This window comes from Mobula hypostoma, chromosome 5 (genome assembly GCF_963921235.1).
Source record: "Mobula hypostoma chromosome 5, sMobHyp1.1, whole genome shotgun sequence".
NCBI lineage: Eukaryota > Metazoa > Chordata > Chondrichthyes > Myliobatiformes > Myliobatidae > Mobula > Mobula hypostoma.
Genome location: NC_086101.1, coordinates 120,901,949 through 120,922,660, shown reverse-complemented (window position 1 = coordinate 120,922,660; position 20,712 = coordinate 120,901,949). Strand labels below are relative to the sequence as shown.

The 20,712-nt window shown below is 41.9% G+C and overlaps 1 protein-coding gene across 1 annotated transcript in view; it reads right to left on the bottom strand.

Moving 5' to 3' along the window:
* ift74 (intraflagellar transport 74) overlaps nt 1–20,712 on the bottom strand; it is a 256,862-nt gene that overhangs the window by 105,492 nt on the left and 130,658 nt on the right. Inside the window, exons 11-12 of the mRNA XM_063047634.1 lie at nt 20,400–20,440; nt 4,020–4,099 (exon numbers count right to left, since the gene is read on the bottom strand). Of these exons, the coding sequence (XP_062903704.1) occupies nt 4,020–4,099; nt 20,400–20,440 (121 nt within the window). The remainder of the gene's footprint in view (nt 1–4,019; nt 4,100–20,399; nt 20,441–20,712) is intronic.

Below are 20,712 nucleotides of genomic sequence, written 5' to 3'. Positions count from 1 at the left end.
AAAACTATTTGCCCTTCCACCAATCTTCATATCATCTGCAAACTGTGCAACAAAGCCATCAATTCCATCATCCAAATCATCGACATATAATGTAAAAAGAATCAGTCCCAACACAGCACCCTGTGGAACACAACTAGTCACTGGCAGGCAGCTGAAAAGGCTTCCTTTATTCCCACTCTTTGTTTTCTAGATGACAAATTTTGTCTCATTCACTTCTTTTGCCCCTAACATATTTGTAGAATCCCTTAGGATTTTCCTTCACTTTGTCTGCTAGATCAACTTCATGCCTTCTTTTAGCCTTCTTGATTTCTTTCTTAAGTGTTCTCTTGCATTTCTTATACTCCGTAAGCACTTCATTAGTTCCTACATGTCTATAACTGCTCGGCACCTCCTTTTTTCTCTCTTAACCAGTGCCTCAATATCTTTTGAAAACCAAGCTTCCTACACTTGTCTTCTTTACTTTTTATTCTGAGAGGCACATACAAGCTCTGTACTCTCAAAATTTTGTTTTTGAAGGCTCTCAGCTCCTATCAGATTCCATCTTGGCTTCACCTATCAATTAAAGCTATCCTCCTTCCTTTCCCCCAGCCTTTTTATTCTGCCATCTTCCCCCTTCATTTTCTGAAGAAGGGCCTCAGCCCAAAACATTGACTGTTTAATCATTTTCATAGATGCTACCCAACCTGCTGAGTTCCTCCAGCATTTTGTGTCTGTTGCTTTAGACTTCTAGCATCTGCAGACATTCTCATGTTTAAAACATACATTATGTCTTCTTCACCCAGGATTTCTGTGTGGCCACTTTCAGAGATTGACGTACTTATACATCTAGTTTTGTCTGTTCTAGCACACTTCCCAGGGTCCTGCCCTGGTTAAATGTATGAAAATGCAACCCTTTGCATTTGTCAGAGTTAAATGCCATGTACCATTCCGACCTACTTTCACAATTGTTTTAAAACACAGAATCTAGAACACACAACAGCATAGCACAGTGCAGGCCCTTCGGACATGATGTTGTGCCGGCCAGTTAACCTACTCTAAGATCAATCTAACCCTTCCCTCCCATATGGCCCTACATTCTTTGTTCATCTATGTGCCGACTAAGAGTCTCTTAAGTGTCGCTAATGTATCTGTCTCTACCACCACCCCTGGCAGCGCACCTACCACTATCCATGCACCTACCACTCTCTGTGTAAAAAAATCTCAACTCTGACATCCCCCTAAGCTTTCTACAATCCCTTTAAAATTATACTCTCTCACATTATCTATTTCCACCCTGTGAAGAAAGTATCCGGTTGTGCACTTCATCTATGCTTCTTATCATTTTGTACACCTCTAACAAATCACCTCTGCTCCTCCTTCACTCCAAAGAGAAAAGCCCCCTTTAAGAGAAGTTTGGAGAGGTACATGGATAGTCGGGGTATAGAGGGATATGGTCCCAATGCAGGTCGATGGGAGTAGGCAGTTTAAATGGCTTCAGCATGGTCTAGATAAGCCGAGAGGCCTGTTTCTGTGCTGTACTTCTCTATGACTCCATGACTATGAGAGTGGACCACAGAGGAAAAACAAGAAGAAAGGGATCCAGGGGGAAATGATAGGCAGGTGAGAAGAAGTAAGAGACCAGAATGAAGAACAAAAGAAGAGCGGCGAGGAGGGGATTTTTTTTTTTCCTGGAAGGAGAAATCGATATTCATGCCATCAGGTTGGAGGCTACCCAGACAGAATATAAGGTGTCGCTCTTCCTCCCTGAGGGGGCCCTCACCTTGGAACGAGAGGAGGCCATGGACCGACATGTTGGAATGAAAATTGGAATGGGAAGTGCTGTCTCACCTGGAAAGACTGTTTTAAGCCCTGAATGGAGGTGAGGGAGGAGGTGAATGGGCAGGTGTATCACTTCGGCCGCTTGCAAGGATAAGTACCAGGAAGGGAATTTTTCTGCGCTATGGAAGAGTAGAGAAGAGAGAATGTCTGGGGTGGGTGGGGTCTTATTATCGTGGCTGCTTTACTAAGGCAGCAAAAAGTGCAGACGGGCTAGCTTCTGTGATACGCTGTGTAGAGAACTCGCAGTTTCTTTCAGGAGGTAATTGATAAAGGTGGATGAGGGTAGAATAGTGAATGTAGTCTGTTTGGCCTTTAGCAAGGTATTCAAGATCCTGCATGGTAAACTGGTCTATAAGATTAAGTATGGAAGATTAAGCCTCATGGGGTCCAGAGAGAAGCACCGAGGCGGATTAAAAATTGACTTGCAGATAGACAGCAGAGGTTGGTGATGGCTGAAGGTAATTTTCAGACTGTAAACCTGTGACTGCGTATTGCAGGACTTGGGGTCCAAGTCCACAGGACACTCAAAGCTGCTGCGCAGGTTGACTCTGTGGTTAAGAAGGCATACGGTGCAATGGCCTTCATCAGCTATGGGATTGAGTTCAAGAGCTGAGAGGCAATGTTACAGCTATATAGGACCCTGGTCAGACCCCAAATGGAGTACTGTGCTCAGTTCTGGTTGCCTCACTACAGGAAGGATGTGGAAACTATACAAAGGATGCAGAGGAGATTTACAAGGATGTTGCCTGGATTGAGGAGCACGCCTTTGAGAATAGGTTGAGTGAACTCGGCCTTGTTTCCATGGAGCGACGGAGGATGAGGGGTGACCTGATTTGTATAAGATAATGAGAGGCATTGATCGTGTGGATAGTCAGAGGCTTTTTCCCAGGGCTGAAATGGCTAGCACAAGAGGGCACAGTTTTAAGGTGCTTGGAAATAGGTACAGAGGAGATGTCAGCGGTAAGTTCTTTACGCAGAGAGTGGTGAGTGCGTGGAATGGGCTGCCCGGCGATGGTGGTGGAGGCGGATACGATAGGGTCTTTTAAGACTCCTGGACAGGTACATGTAACTTAGGGAAATAGAGGGCTATGGGTAACCCTAGGTAATGACATGTTTGGCACAGCTTTGAGGCCTGAAGGACCTGTATTGTGCTGTAGATTTTTTTAATGTTTCTATGTTACTGAACAAAGAGACTGGAATACAAGTATATAGTTCCCTGAATGATGTATATAGGGCGGTGAAGAAGGCATTTGGCATGTTGGCTTTCATCAGTCAGTACAATAAAGATTATGATATTAACACTGGACATTATGTTGCAATTATATGAGTTGTTATGAGGTATTTTGTATAATTCTGCTTAGCCTGACAAAGATGTAAGTAAGAAGGAAAATCTGCAAAGAAGATATTATGAGAATTTTGCCAGGGCTCAAGGGATAGGGTGATAAGGCCTTGAACTCTATTCTTTGGAGCAAACGAGATTTATTGAAGTGCATAAGATCATGAAAGGCATAGAAGGGGTGAAAAAAAAACTAGAGAGATTAGGTTTAAAATGAGAGGGGAAAAATTTAAAAGGAAGCTAAGGAGCAAAATCATCATGCAGAGGTTGATATTTATATGCAACAAGCTGCCAGAAGAAGTGGTGAGGCAAGTACAATAACAATATTTAAAAGCTAGTTGGACAGGTACATAGATAGAAAAGGCTTAAAGCTACAGGAGTCAAAAGCGGGCAAATGGGATTCGTTTAGGTAGGCATCTTGATCGGCATGGATGGGTGGGGCCAAAGGCCTGTTTCTGTGCTTTATTGATCTACAAATCCATAATATGGGCCAAATGTAAACAAGTAAGACAAACTCTGTTAGGCAACTTCATTGGCATGGAGAAGTTGGACTGAAACCTGCCTCTGACTCTTTGACTCATGTACTTAAATGCAAGTTCCACTGCATTATTGTACTTCCAAAATATCTCCAGAGATCTGAAAGACAGTCACTTAACAAAAACACAAATATAACAGGAAAATAGGTTCAGAGAAGAGTGAGAGAAACTTTATAGCTAGATATTACTCTGTGCCATGTTTTTGCATGACCAGGTGGCATAGACGCATTTGTTAAAGCAAATGCATACAATGTTACCTATGAGATCACATAATGAGCACTCAAGTAACATTTGCCAGAAGTAGCCCAATTCGGTTTAAAGTTACCCACCTTGGTGTTCCTCCAAATCCATATCAAGTTGCCGAATCTCTTCAGTTACGTGGCTCACTTTCTCCCTCATCTCCATAAGTCTAGAATTAAATATTCATGGTCATCATTAGTATATTAAATTAGCAGAGGCATGCATGTCAAACCTAGACACGAATATCCAAAGCATTCATATCATATATTGTAAATGAACAGAATTCAAAAATTGAAAGGTGTTATCAAGAGTTATCAGGTATTCCTGAGCACTCCAGCGTGGGGTGAAAACTGCCCAGTGGATTATCGGCACCCAATTGCCCACCATTGAGAACATCTACCATAAACGCTGTCTGGGCAGGGCGAAAAGCATTATCAAGGATGCATCTCACCCTAACCATGGACTTTTTACTCTCCTCTGATCCGGTAGGTGCTACAGGAGCCTCCGCTCCCACACCAGCAGGCTCAGGAAGAGCTTCTTCCCTGAGGCTGTGACCCTGCTGAACCTCACATCACAGCGCTGAGCAGTATTGCACCCATATTGTACTGTCTCAGTATTTTTATATTTGTGGGCTGTAGCACTTACTTTTTATTCGCAGTTACACCCTATCCTCATTATATGCGTCTTCAGACAATGCAGATTCACAGTTATGCGAGGAACCTATTTGCACCAACTTCTCGTTATATGCGTCCAAGACTCAGTTATGCGAGGAGCACTGCTTTCCCGCCAATACAAGTCACGTGCACGCGCCTCACAGTCTCACTGTTGGGACGAGAAGCACCGCTTTCCTGCCAATACAAGTCACGTGCGCACACCTCACAGTCTCACTCCCGTCAGTCTCGCATTGGTTTTGGCAATGTGTGGATGTGTGATCTTGTGCTCTTAAACGTTTTTACCTATGGTGCAGTGATTTTGTGCTTGAAATATTTAACTATGCCTCCTAAGCGTCCGATGTCAAGTCCTGGGCCATATGCCAAGTGGCAGAGAACAGCTTTAACACTTGAAAAAAAGTTGGAAATTATAAACAGGGCAGTGTCAGGTGAAGGTAACACAGCTCTGGGACACTATCCTGTGCAGTTGTGGGCTGTGATAGCTGAGTTAGGCATCACACCAAAGCAGGTGTTTAATGCAGACCAGGTGTTTTTTGGAAGCGTTTGCCAAAAAGCACTTACATAAGTAGGATGAAAAAACTGCATCAGGTTTTTAGGCAGCCAAGGATTGATTGACTTTGCTTATGTGTTCCAATGCTGAAGGAGACTGTAAGATGAAGCCTCTTAGTTTACCATTCACTAAACCCCTGTGCTCTTAAGGGTTTGAGTAAGAATATGCTTCCTGTCCACTGGGCAGCTAACAAGAAAGCATGGATCACTGGTCAAATCTTTGAAGATTGGTTTGCTGATCATTTTGCTGTTGAGGCTGAACGCTACTGCCGGGAACAGAATCTTGCTTTTAAAGTTCTTTTGTTGCTTGACAATGCGCCAGGCCATCCTAGACATTTGGACAGCATTCATCCTAACATAACAGTGCGCTTCCTGCCGCCTAACACAATATCGCTAATTCCACTACTCGACCAAGGTGTGATATCCACATTCAAGGCATATTTTTTACGGCAAAATATCTCTCAGATGCTGCAAGCAACAGATGATTTAGAAAATCCCGGGAGTTTACCTTCTTCCCTACAAGCAAATTTATGCTGAAAAACAAAATGCTGCCAAGCAAACAACCCTCACCACTTTCTTCAAACCGGTGTCATCTCCTACTACCAGTAGTACTGAGAGTTCTGTGAGTCTTCCTTTGCCCCTTGCTGTCCTTGATGATCCTGACGACACACAATCACCCACCTCATCCATGTAAGGGTGCCCGACACCACAACAACCACTCATCTCCCGGAGTGAACACACCTGCCACTGCTGGAGAGTACTGTACTGTACACCCTAGAATGTTAACTTTCTATGATTTATTACGTTGAATATTACCTTAAATTGATGAAATATAATATGAAAATTGCCTTGGGGTACTGCTTTTGTGTCATATTGGTATGAAAATGTGAATAAATTACAGATAAAACATATTTAGAAAGCCTCCAGAACGCACCCCTATTTTCTCCATTTAAATGATTATCCACATTATGCGTCCACTTCGAGGAATGTATCCCCCACATATAACAAGAATAGGGTGTATTTGGTAAATAACACTATTCTTTGCATTTCTGGTTAGATGTTAACTGCATTTCATTGGCTTTGTATCTGTACTCGGCACAATGACAATAAAGTTGAATCTAACCTAATCTAATCTAATTATCAAATAACACATATCTAATTACAGATGCTCTTTTGAGATTTATTTGCCTCTAAGCCTTCAAAACTGCCTTGGTTGACTCATGGGATAAAGTACTGAATTTCAGAGGTAGGTTTGGATAAATTGGCTATCGATGAAAGCATTCAACCATGAATGGCAACAAGAAGCTCTGGAAAACCGGTCTGACTTTCTCAGGGTAGTGTTCTAGTTCTAACCACCTTGACTCACTTTAACAGTGACCTTCCTTCCATCACAAGTCAGAAATGAGATGTTCAAATATCATTGCATCACATTCAATTGCATAAACAGCTCAGCTGAGAAAAACACAGAGATATTCACTTTATCTACGTCCCTTTGGACCCGCAGCTGGATGGCCCTCAGGTCATATGGGAGAATGCGGATGTGATAGGTAGGAGCTACAGGGAGGTAGTCACCCGAAGGACAAACAACCAATATTGAAAAGACAACAAACTGTACAAATACAAAAAGAAAACAAAGAAATAATAGTAGTAAATAAATAAACAATACCTATCGAGAATATGAGCTGAAGAGTCCTTGGGAACAGTAATGGGGCAAGCGAAGTTGAGTGAAGTTATCCCCTCTGGTTCAAAAGCCTGATGGTTGAAGGGTAATAATTGTTCCTGAACCTAGTGGTATGGGTCCTGAGGCCCCTGTACTACCTTCCTGATGGTAGCAAGAAGAGAGCATCGACTGGATGGTGGGGGCTCTTGATGATGGATGCTGCTTTTCAGCGACAGCACTCCATGAAGACTTTACATATGATGAGTTGGGCCATATTCACTACTTTTTGGAAGATTTCCTTCCGAGAGCAACTGTGCTTCCATACTAGGCAGTGATGCAGCCAGTCAATATACTATCCACCATATTTCTTTAAGTTTGGCAAAGTTTTAGATGACATGCCAAATCTTCACAAACATAAGAAAGTAGAAGGGCTGCTGTGCTATCTTCATAATGGCAGTACATGCTGGACCCAGGACAGATACTCTGGAATAACAACACCAAGGAATTTGGTGTTGATGACCTCTCCACCTCTGATTCCCCGATGAGGAGTGGCTCATGGACATCTGGTTTCCTCCACCTGAAGCCTATAATCAGCTCTTTGGAGAGGAAAAGGGAATAGGCAGACATTGCAGAGTACCCCCGCAACCACTGCCTTCAATAAATAGTATGCTATTTTGGATACTGTTTGGGAAGAAAGTTGGGATGACGGCAAAATAGAAATGGCTGGAGTTTCTGGGAGCAATTTGGAAGGCACAGGATAGATACAAGCTAAAGAAGAAAAAATATTCTAAAAGGAGGATAACAAACAAATGTGGCTGACTAGTGAAGTCAAAGGCAGCATAAGAGCTAAAGAGAGGGCACATAACATAGCTAGAGTATGGTGAAACTTTTAAAAACCAACATAAAGCAACTTAAAAAAAGCAATGAGAAAAAAGATGAAACATGAAGGTAAGCTAGTCAACGTTAACTCCAGAGGTAGTAATGAAAGATGAAGAAATGGCAGACAAACTCAAAGTTTTCACTCTGGACACTAGCTGTATGCCAGAAATTCAAGAGTGTCAGGGGACAGAATTGATTGTAGTTGCTATTTTTAAGGAGAAGATGCTAGGGAAGTTTAAAGGTCTGAAGGTAGCTAAGTCATCTGGACCAGATGGACTACATACCAGCGTTATGAAAGAACGGTTGAAGAGAATGGTTGTAGAGGACTGGAAAATTGCAGATGTCACTCAACTCTTTAAAAAGAAAGAAAGACAGAAGACAGGAAATTGTAGGGCAGATAGTCTGACATCAGTGATTTGGGGAGATGTTCAGTCCATTATTAAGGTTTCAGAGTATATGGAGACACATGATTTAAAAAAAAAGTCAATATGGTTTCCTTAAGGGGGAATCCCATCTGAAAAATCTGTTGGAATTCTTTGAGGAAAATCAGGCAAAATAGATAAAGGAGAGTCACTGGATGCTGTTTATCTGGATTTTCAGAAAGTCTCTGACAAGATATCAGCATGAAGCTGCTTAACAAGGTAAAAGCACATGGTATTAAAGGATAAAAGATTGGCTAACTGGCAGAAAGCGAAGAGTGGGAATAAAGATGACCTTTTCTGGTTGGCTGCCAGTGACTAATGGTGTTCTGTAGGGGGTCGGTGTTGGGATCACTTCTTTTCTCATTATGCTTTGTGGCAAAGTTTGTGGACGATGAAAAGATAGGTGGAGGAGCAGGTAGTGCTGAGGAAGCAGGGAGTCTGCAGAACAATTTACACAGGTTAGAATGGGAAAAGAAGTTGCAGATAAAATATAGGCATGGAAGTAAATTGCCAGTCCTGCCCTCCAGCAATCAAGTCTCACTAATTGCTACCATGTCATAATTCCATGTGTTGATCTATGCTCTGAGCTCACCTGCCTCTTCTACAACAAATCTTGCATTGAAATATACACAGAGCTTCAAAGGAGACAATGGCACCTAACGGCAACTCCTTTGCCTGCATCTTCGGAAACAGCTCTATTTCCATCTTTAATATCTCCATTTTTCCCTTTCAGGGTTCTTTTGAAGACTCTGACCTGGAGTTACACACTGACTATGGTTCTTTGCGGGAATGTGACCCGCTTTCGGGGTTTCAAGACTGGACGTTATTCGGCCCGCCAAGGGCACAACCCAAGAGTTCAGCTCACCTTTGGAGGCCTAGGATCTCAGGGCTCTGGAGACAGGTGGATCAGAGGTCAGCGTCTGGGCAAGAGATCAGTGTGTCGTGGGAGATGGAAGATCTAAGGCTGTGTGCCCAGAGACCCAAGATCTTTGGGCACATAGCTCAGAAAAAGTGACGCAATGGACTTTTAACATCGCAAACCAGCAAGTTGTTTGTTATGTCTCCCCCCTCACTGTGAAACGGAGACACCTCTTTCTCCCTTATTAGGGAGAGAGCCTGTGGTATGTCGAATACCGGGTGAACGTGCAGTCTTTGGAGTACTGTAGGTCTGTGTCTTTGCTGCTGCTTTGCCCAAGCTTGAGTATTCAGTGGTGGGGGCCGTTGTGTTTTTTTGCTGGTGGGGGGAGGGGGGATCGTTGCTTGCTGCCGCTTACGCACGAGAGGGAGGGGAGCTGTGGGGGGACTTTGGGGTTCCAACATTTAACTGCCATTCATTCTTTGGGGCCACTTCTCTGTTTTTCGTGGATGTTTACGAAGAAAAAGCATTTCAGGATGTATATTGTATACATTTCTCTGACATTAAATGTACCTTTGAAACTCTGAAACCTTTGAACTCAGAACATTAGTCCCACCACCCTCAGCCTTTTGCCTCCTGACTTTGTCAAAGGTCTTAACAACATCCGCCTCCATAACCACACTATCTGTTCTGGCACTTTGGCTCCCAACCCCCTGAAATTTTAGTTTAAATTAACACAGTATGAGCAAACCTTCCCACTAGGATATTAGTCCCATTTCAGTTTTGGTGCAAACTGCCTCTTCTGTACAGCTTCCCTGGAAGAGATCTGAAAATCTGAAGTACTTCCTCCTGCACCAGCTCCTTAGCTTAGAGATATTGTGTGCAGTTTTGGTTGCCCCATTATGAGAGTGATATGCAGGCTTTGGAGAAGATTTATCAGGATGCTGCCCAGATTAGAAAGTATGAGACGTAAGAAAAGGCTGTACAAGATACCTAATAAAGATGTACAAAATTATGAAAGACATGGATAAATAAACAGTCAAATCTTTTTCCCATTGCAGAAATGTTGAATAATAGAGGGCTTTAAGGCATGAAAAGGCAAGTTAAAAGGCTTAAGCATTTTAAACTGGTTACTTGGAACGTATTGTTAGGGTGGTAATGGAAGTATTCACGACTGTAGTTTTCAAGAGACTTTTAGATACAGTATCTGAACAATACATGATGTCAAATTAAACTAAGTCTCTTCTCCCTGCACATATTCTATATTTGCCTACCCTGAATATTCACGTGTCTAACTAAAAACTTCTTAAAGATTAGACAGATAGCATCCTATGTTACAGTAGAGCTAATTTTGAGGGAATTAGGTAGGATCTAGCAGAGGTTGATTGGGAAAGTCTATCTGAATGGAAAGGAGTTGGAGTGGGAGTTGAATGTACTCAGGATTATTCAGGAGGCTGAAGACATTTGAAGAGGTGGTCACACCCAGAATACAGCCTTTGGACAGTAGAATGGTAATACCAGGAGTGGTAATGGGATTAAAAAATCAGTGTAGGCTTCCCCTTCGGCCACTCCCCTCAGCAACAAGCATACTGCTGGGTGGATGACCCATCAGAGCATGGCAGCAGCAGCCAGGCAGGTGGCACTGTGGCTGGCACTGAGGCTCTACAGGGAAGAGTAAAGTCAGGCAGTGCGGTAGTTACAGGGGACTCAATAGTTAGCGGAACAGAAGGGAAAGTCTCTGGCCACAAATGAGAAAGCAGGATGGTGTGTCAAAGCCAAATTAAATCCACTGTGATTCAATGTTGTAAAACAATAAAACATAAAAATTTCCAAGGGGAGGGGAGTGAATACTTTTTATAGGCACTGTAGGACTGCTGGAAAATGATGCAGATAATAATGAGGACAATGAAATAGCAAACAAACCGAATAAGTATTTTGCATCAGTCTTCACTGTGGAAGACACTGGCAGTATGGTGGAAGTTCCAGGTGTCAAGGGGCATGAAGTGTATGAATTTACCATACCAAGAGAGAAGGTGCTTGGGAAACTGAGAGGTCTGAAGGTAGATATGTCACCTGGACCGGACAGTGTGCATCCCAGAGTTCAAAAAGAAGTGTCTGGAAAGATCATGGAGGCATTAGTAATAATCTTTCAAGAATCACTAGATTCTGGAATGGTTCCAGAAATTGGAAAATTGCAAATGTCACATCACTCTTCAAGAAGGGAGAGAGGCAGAAGAAAGGAAACTGTAGGCCAGTTAGTCTGACCTCAGTGTTTGGTGAAATGTTAGGGATAGGTCTTGGGTACTTACAGACACAGAATAAAATAGGCCATAGTCAGCATAACTTTTTTAAGGGAAAATCTTGTTTGACAAATCTGTTGGAATTCTTTGAAGAAATAACAAGCAGGATAGACAGAGAATCAGTTGATGTTGTGTTCTTGGGTTTTCAGAAAGCCTTTGACAAGGTGCCACACATGAGGCTGTTTAACAAGCTACAAGCCCATGGTATTACTGGGAAGATTCTAGTCTGGATAAAGCAGTGGCAGGAGGCAAAGAGTGGGAATTAAGGGATCCTTTTCTGGCTGGCTATTAGTGACTAGTGGTGTTCATAAGGGTATGTCTTGGGACCGATTATTTTTATGTCAATGATTGGGATGATGAAATTGATGGCTTTGTTGCAAAGTTTACAGACAATATGAAGGTAGGTGGAGGGGCAGGTAGTTTGAGGAATTAGAGAGGCTACAGAAAGACATAGACAGATTAGAAGTATGGGCAAAGAAATAACAGATGGAATACACTTTCAGGAAGTGTACAGTCATGCATTTTGGTAAGAAGAAATGAAAGAGTTGACTATTTTATAAAAAGAGAGAAAATAGAAAAAAACTCAGGTGCTTAATTTGTGGTGTGAAAGGCAAATGCAATGTTAGCATTCACTTCAAGAGGATTAGAATATAAAACTAAGGATGTAATGTTGAGATTTTATGAAGCACTGGTGAGAACTCACTTGGAGTATTGTGAGCTGGTTTGGTCCCCTTATCTTAGAAAGGAAGTGCTGAAACTGGACAGGCTTCCAAGGAGGTTCACGAAAATGATTCCGGGATTGATTAGCTCGTCATATGAAGAGTGTTTGATGGCTCTGGGCTTGTATTCACTAGGATTCAGAAGAATGAGGGGGGACCTATTGAAACCTATCGAAAGGCTTTGATTGAGTGGATGTTTCATGTGGTGGAGAGTCCAAGAACAGAGAACACAGCCTCAGAAGAGAGGGGCATCCTTTTAGAATGGAGATGAGGAGGAATTTCCTTAGCCAGAGAGTGGTGAATCTGGGAAATTCTTTGCCACAGGCAGCTGTGGAGGCCAAGTGTTTTTGTATACTTAAGGCGGAGATTGACAGATTCTTGATTGGTCAGGACATGAAGGGATACAGAAAGAAAGAAGGAGATTGGGGCTGAGAGGAAAATTAGGTAGATAAATTCACATTGTTTGACAGAATACATCAGTAGAATTTGAGGGAGGCAGAGTCATGATGGCACTAAATTGTGACTCCTTCACATTCATCTACGAAAACAGGTTAATTTCTGCCTTTAATGACTTTCCTTTTCCCTTTTAGGATGGATGGGCCTCTTTTGAAGACTCTAATCTGGAGTTACATTCAGACTTCGGTACTTTGTGATGGGGCCCGCATTTGTGGTCTCATGACTGGCTGCTTTTCGATATTCCAAGGATGCAGCCTAGAAAATGAGCGTGTCTTTGGCTTTCCAAGGTTTTGCGGCCCCGAGGACGGGCTGATTCTAAGCTGGTGCTGTCGACTGATGTGTCACAGAGAGAACAGAACATTGGAACAGCGGATCAGCTGTCAGAGTTTGTGTACTTGGCTAGTTGTGCTCGCTCTCTCTCTCTCTCTCTCTCTCTCTCTCTCTCTCTCTCTCTCTCTCTCTCTCTCACTGATCGGTTGGTGAGAGATTGTTGCCAATTCTTGATTCACAGAACTCAGAAAAAAAGCGGCGAAACAGACTTCTAACAACTTAAATCAGCAAGTTGTTTTGTTATGTCACCCCTCGTGCTGTGAAAGGAGACACCTCTTTTTCCCTTTATTAGGAACAGAGAGCCTGTGGCATGTCAAATTGTCAGGTGAACTATTAGTTTTTGTTGCACTGCACATCATGGTCTTTATTGCACCTTGCTATTGCATGCCTGATGGGTGAAGGATGCTGATTCTTTTCTGCGGAAGTGGGCAGCGATGGGAGAGGGTCACTGCTTTGCTGATGCTTGTGTGTGGGAGCGGTTGGGGTCCTAATGTTTTAACTGTCAATCATTCTTTGCGGCACTCTTCTGTTTTCGGGGATCTCTGCAAAGAGAAAGAATTTCAGGATGTATAATGTATACATTTCTCTGACATTAAATGGAACTATTGAACTTTTGAAATGTTGGAGGCCGACGCAGAGGTATTTGCTTTAGCATTCTCCACTAGTGATGTTCCGGATGACTGGTGTTTCATGATGTTTTCGAATAGTAATATGGAGAAGCTAGGGAACTACTGGCTGGTCAGACTGACATCAGTGGTGGGGAAGTTCACCGTCATCATTATGTCCCATGTCGTATGACAAGGGCAGTCATGGTCCTTCCATGACTATCACTGTTATTGGCAAATTTTTCGACAGAAGTTGTTTGGTATTGCCTTCTTCTGGGCAGTGTCTTTACAAGATTGGTGATCCCAGCCATTATCAATACTCTTCAGAGATTGTCTGTCTGGCATCAGTGGTCGCATAACCGGGACTTGTTATTTACACCAGCTGCTCATAGAACCATCCACGACCTGTTCCCGTGGCTTCACAGGACCCTTATCGGGGGTCTAAGCAGGTGCTACAACTTGCCCAAGGGTGACAAGAGAGGGAAAGAGCGTCTTTGGTAGAGGTGTGTTTCTACCCCGCCATCCCTTGTGGAAGTTACTCAAGTGAATTCTGAGGGGCAGCATCTACCGTAATTTGGATCGACAGAGTCTATGTGTGTGGGACGACATGTTCAATGAATCTTTTAGTTTTTAAAGAGGCATACAAAATAGATGAGGATAGTGGACATTGTCTATTTGGGCTTTAGCAAGGATTTTAACAAGGTCCTGCATGGCAGGCTGGTCTGGATAGTTGGGAAGTATGGAATCCAGGGTCAGCTAGTCAGGAAGATTCAAGCTAGCTCGGGGTAGGAAGCAAAGTGCAATTGGAGACTGGTGATTACTTTTGTGCAGCAGAGTCAGAGTTGGGACCCTTGTTATCTGTTATTTATACGAATAATTTGGATGTGAATGCACAAGACTAGATAATCAAATTTGCAGATGATTCAAAATTCAAAAGTATTATTGATTGTGAAGATGTTTATCATAGATTATAGAAGCTCTTGATGAATTAACTTAGTGGGCCAAGGAGTGGCAAATAATTGCAATACAGATAAGCAGGAAGTGATGCATTTATGAAAGACAAAGCAAAATAGGATTCAAGTACTATGAATGGTAGGGCACTGTGGAGCCTAACAGAACACAGCATCCTAGCAGTACATCTGCACAGTTCATTGATAGTGTCACAGGTACACAGATACGTGATTATTAAGTGGTTACTGACTGTGAACGTGGCCTTCATCCATCACAACAGAGTATAAGATTTGGGAAATTATGCTGCAGGAACCCTGTCATATAGTTTTCAGCAATTTGTGGCTAAACTGGAAATAGTGCGGTAAAGATTCGCAAGGATGTTGGTAGGACTTGTGAGTTATAAGGAAAAGATGACCACACTAAGTCCTCATTCCTTGAAATATATGAGAGTAAGGAGCAATCTTACAGAAACGCTTAAAATTGTGCAAGGCATAGATAAGGTGGATGGCAACAGTCTCTTTCTCAGGGTAGGGGATCTCCAAACCATGGGGGCATAGATTTAGAATAAGAGGGGAAAGATTTAAAAGGGACCTGAGGACCAAGTTTTTCACACAGCGGGTAGTGAGTATATGGAATGAGCTGTCAGAGTAATGTCTGAGGCAGGTACAATAGTGTCATTTAAAAAGCACTTGGATAGGTACATGGAAGGGAAGGCCTTAGCAATATAGACTGAACACAGGAAATTAGGTGAACAGCATGGTCAGTATGGACTCACTGGGCCTGTGTTCATGCTGTATTACTCTATGACTACATCCCACCTGCCCTGGAAAAAAGGGCTAATAATCCACGTCTCTTAAGTGTTCACTCCTGCACCACACCTTACCCATCTTGAACTGTGCTCTCTTCCTACATCTTGCCTCACCGTCCAACTTCTTCGATGTCTTCCTTCTTTACTGTCCATCACACTACCAAATTTAGTGGCATCTACAAACTTACAAATTACGCTTCCTACATTCTCATCTACATCCTAAATATATAGTATGTCAAACAAATCACTTATATCCCTACTGTACATCTCTACTGTACGCCACAGATTTTCAGTCTAAAAAACAACTTCAGCTACCATCCTCTGACTCCTTTCACCAAACTAATTTTGTATCAAACGTTACACCAATTTTGCACAAACTGGATAGGACATACAACAGCACAGAAAAGGGACAGGCCATTTGTCTCACAATGTTTTGCGGAACCAGCTAAAAAGCAAATCAAAATCACTCAAGCACTAATCCCTCCTACCTACACAATGTTCATCTCCCTCTATTATCCTTACATTTATTTGCCCATCCAAAAGTTTCCCAAAAGCCTCTAATGTATTTGCCTCTACCACCAAACCAGGCAGTGCATTCTAGGCAACCTCGACTCTGAGTAAAAAACTTACACCTCATATCCCTTTTGAACCTACACCCTCTCACCAATGTTTCTTCTAATCTGTAGTGACCAATGTGCGTAAAAAAATCTTGTGCTGTGCAATTTCTTACTCAGTGGCAACAACATGTGTGCACTGAATCTTTAAGTGGAAGTAAACCTATTTCTCGTAGCTGCACGTTCCTGACCTCATGAGCTTTCAGTGTAGTAGTTTCTATTGTTTCATTAAACCATTCTGCTTTAAATGAACTAGCAGTTCTTTTGTGCTTCACGCCCTTTGCTTCTTTGGAATTCAACATAGTGAATCAATTTTTTTTCAATAAAAACAACCAGTTCTAAAATCTGCAGACAAATCTTTGCGAACTCCACGTTATCAACACCGTCCGCATCGGAACTGGAAAAGGAAATGTGATTCTGTACGATTGTGAAATATACCATCACGGCAGAGGGTGACAACCTTCTGTGCAGTTTAAATTCCTTTATGCGCTCATAGCAAAAGACGTATGCACACACACATGTATACCTTACGAGGGAACACTGCCTCTCATCTTCAATGCATGCCCTCTAGTATTAGACATTACTACCCTGGGGAACAGTTACACCCTGTCCACTCTATCATGTCTCTTATAATCTTATAAACGTCTATCAGATCTTCCCTCAACCTCCGCCACTCCAGAGAGAACAACCCAAGTTTTTTCAGCCTCTCATGATAGCACATGCCCTCTACAACAGGCAGCATCCAAGTAAACCTCTTCTACATCTTCTCCAAAGCCTCATCATCCTTCCTATAGTAGACGACCAGAATTGTATGCAATACTCCAGATTTGGCCTAACCAGAGTTTTATAATATTGCGAAATAACCTCGACTTTTCAACTCAAAGCCTGACTAATAAAAGCAAGCATTCCATAAATTTCTTAACCACCTTAGTGACCTGTGGATCCCATGTGATCTCATATTCTGGACCAGTTTACCTTAAGAGCCTTGCTAAAATTCATGTGGACATATCTACTGTCCTTCCCTTGTTAATCCTCTTTATCACATCTTCAAAACACTCAGTTAAATTTATGAAAAACGATTTCCAATCCATGGAGCCATGTTGTCTACCCCTAATTCAGTCTCCTGGAATCCTTTCCATTATTTTACCCACCACTGATGTTAGGGTCATTGGCCCTGGCATTCCCTTGCAGATATTCTTAAAAACTAGCTACCCTCCAATTTTATGACTCCTCACTTGTGACACTAAAATATCTGTTGGTGACCAGCAAACTCCTCCTTACCTTCCCACAATTTCCTCAGATAAACTTGCTCAGGCCCCCATTTTACCTTGCTCGACCTTTATGCCCTTGAAGACTGCTAACAGCTCCTCTTTTGTAATATTAGTGTAATGCCCTGGTTAGGATTTTTACTGCTAATGCTGTAGGGTATTTCCTGACGAATGGTCTCGGCCCAAAACGTCGACTGTACCTCTTTCTATAGATGCTACCTGGCCTGCTGTGTTCCACCAGCATTTTGTGTATGTTGCTTGAATTTCCAGCATCTGCAGATTTCCTCGTGTTAGGGTATTTCATTTAGTAGCTTTCTGTAGTTGCAGTGTGTCCTGCTGATAGTGTTTGGGTTTCAGTTAAAGATAAGGGAGCTGTGATATTCATCTTAGGAATGTTATGTCAGCCAGTCAGGATGCTGGAATTGGCAGAAAGTTCTAGAGAAAGCTGAGTGGAGAGAGTGTTGTGACAGACACTGGTGGGGTCCGTGGTCTTTTTGTGGGGGGAGATGGAAAGAAGAGAAGATCAGAAAAGATAACTATAGGATTTGATCCAACAGGAAGATGCGATTGCAAGGAGTGCTTCATGAGTTGGTAAGAGTCCAAGGCTACGTCCACACTACGCCGGATAATTTTGAAAACACCGGTTTTGAGTAAAAACGACAGGCGTCCACACTAAGCGTTTTTCAAAATATCTCCGTCCACATTAGGCGGATATTTGGGTGAATCTCCTCCTACTGGGCATGCGCAGGACACACAGAAAACAAGTGAAGAGGAAACGATATACTTAGTGCGCGTTTGTCCAGTTACAGAGTAGAAAAACTTTAAAGGAATTGCTCTTGGCTGTCGCGCAGGAGGGCTTAAAACTTAAAAAAAAAACAAATACTGGAGCGTATGGAGGCAACCGACAGGGAGTTCATGGACAGTATAACCCAGCTGACGACGAACATTGAAAAACTAACTAACTCTGTTGCATTAATAAAGCACCTTGTTAAGTGTATAAAACGTCTGCATCAGCGTTATCTTGTATTTCCATACAATGTAACATTAGGCTGTTACACATCTATTGTCAGAGAAGTACTTGCATAAATAGGTAAACCACCTTCATACAAGCAAGGACAGAAAACAGGGCGAAGTGAGTATACTTATTCACTTCTTCACTTCGTTGTTAAAACAACGAACATCTGTTCCGGCACGTCATGACAGCGTTTTTAAATAGTCAAAAACGCTCACTCTACAATTTAACTCTCACGCCGTTCACATCGACTGCGCGTTATAACAGCAGTACGGCAGTGCTTGCGCAGTACCAAGCAGAAGCAGAAAAAAGCATTGTTGTTGTGTTGTCATGACAACGTTTTTAAATCTCTCCGGTTATCCCGTACACACTACACCGGATATTCAGCGTTTTCAGATTTATTCACTCTGGAGAGTGTTTTCGAAAACCTCCGTTTTCGGGGGCTGAAAACGCCGGCTCAGTGTGGACGGGAGGGCAAAACGAAGAGAAAAAGCTTCGTTTTCAAAATTATCCGGCGTAGTTTGGACGTACCCCAAGATGGGAAGTTCCACCGGCGATTGGTGATGAGAATTTGGCGCCATGAGCAACAGTCAAACCCAGCTTTTGGAAGATATAAGCTCCAACACTGTGCACATTTAGACTGGTTTAATTGTAATGGCCATTTTTTTTCTTTTTCTTTTTCTCTTCATAACTGGTTGACAAAGCTGAAATTAGTAAATACACTTTCTTTATAATTATATGTGAATTGTCTGAAAGCAATTACTTCTACCTTCAAATAGGATAGGCACTTTGAGCAGATGGGACCATCATCACCTAGAGATTACTTCCAAGTTGCAAATCACTCAGAATCAAACAAAAAATTCTGGTCTTTCATCATTACTGTGCATAAATCCTGGGGTTTCATCCTCAGTGGTACTTTGGGAGTACCATCCAGTGGTTCAAGAAGGTACATAACTCACAACTCCTCTAAAGCAATAAGTATGGCAATAAGTGCCAGTGATGCCGCCTCAAAGAAAAAGTACCGAAAATAACTAGAAAACAAAAGGCCAAAATTTTAATTTGCTATTTGATAAGATGATGTTTGCAAATTCAACTGTCATATTTAAAAGGATTGCAAGATACAGGAAAAGAACTCCTTCACTATCAGTTTTCTCTTTAAGAGCTCTTTCAAGAGGAGGATAATAGTGAATCAAGAGCCTTTTCAAGAACAGTTAGGAATGGACAATAAAATCTGGCTTTGTGTCTGGTCTGGTGATAACTAAATTCTCTGGTGAGGTGAGAATAATTTAATGAAGTTCCAGAGAGTGGGACTGACTCTTTGAAATTTCACAAACACGAGGAATTCCGCAGATGCTGGAAATTCAAGCAACACAGAGCTTGTAAGAGATTTAAAAGTGGGAGGGGGTGGGGGAGATCCAAAATGATAGGAGAAGACAGGAGGGGGAGGGATGGAGCCAAGAGCTGGACAGGTGATTGGCAAAAGGGATATGAGAGGATCATGGGACAGGAGGCCTAGGGAGAAGGAAAGGGGGGAGGGGGGGAAAAACCCAGAGGATGGGCAAGGGGTATAGTCAGAGGGACAGAGGGAGAAAAAGGAGAGAGAGAGAAAGAATGTGTATATGAATAAATAACAGATGGGGTACGAGGGGGAGGTGGGTCATTAGCGGAAGTTAGAGAAGTCAATGTTCATGCCATCAGGTTGGAGGCTACCCAGATGGAATACAAGCTTTGAAATTTCAGTCCACTTTCAGTCTTCTAATGCCACTTTCATGATGCTATATTAATAACAACTCATTATTAGATGAAAAATAAAATACTACTGGTGCTAGAAATCTAAAACATACATAATGGAAAGAGAAAGTAGATCATACAGCATCTACGGAGTGAGCTTAACTACATGTCAGACAGAAAAATTGACAAAATTGTAAAAGAATGGATCAACTGGAATTAATTATACCTTTCCTGATAATTTGATGAAAAAGATTACACTTTTTATAAATATAATCATTAAGAAAAACCTGATGGCAACATTGATAAAGAAAACTGATCATATTTTTACTTCACCCAAGGCATCTTTTTAATTCTGAAGTATCTCTGGGCCAGTAACAGTAAATATACCTGCTTAACAGCATTGCTAAGTGATGAACACTATAAAGACTGCAACAAGATGAGTAGGCAAAGCACTTACAGCTGAGTATGAGCTGGTGCAAAGTCTGTATCGAGGGGAAAGAATGCTGGATGATTAATTTTATTAATTTTATTGCCACAACTGATCCCCACATTATCACACAAAAATTGAAATTAAATATAATATAAATAAAATCAACACAGTAAAATTATTGGAGATAATAATTAAATTCCTTTCTTACTGTCTTTCCATGCTGGCTATTTCCTGGTTATCTTCTTTAACCTGTTAAAAGCAAGAAAAACTGAGTTTCAGGAATATAGGGGACAACAAGCTTCAATGGCTATTGGGTTTTATTAGATTGATTAGTACTGATGGGACACAAAGATTGACATGGATATGGTGTGTTGAAGAATATGTTTCCATGCTGTGCTACTCTATAACACAATTAAAAAGGATATTTTCAAATCTTTCAAAAAGCATTATTGTTACATTAAGTACTGGCATAAATAAAGATTGAGAGCAGCATATGAAGAATTTTAACTACATTACGATAA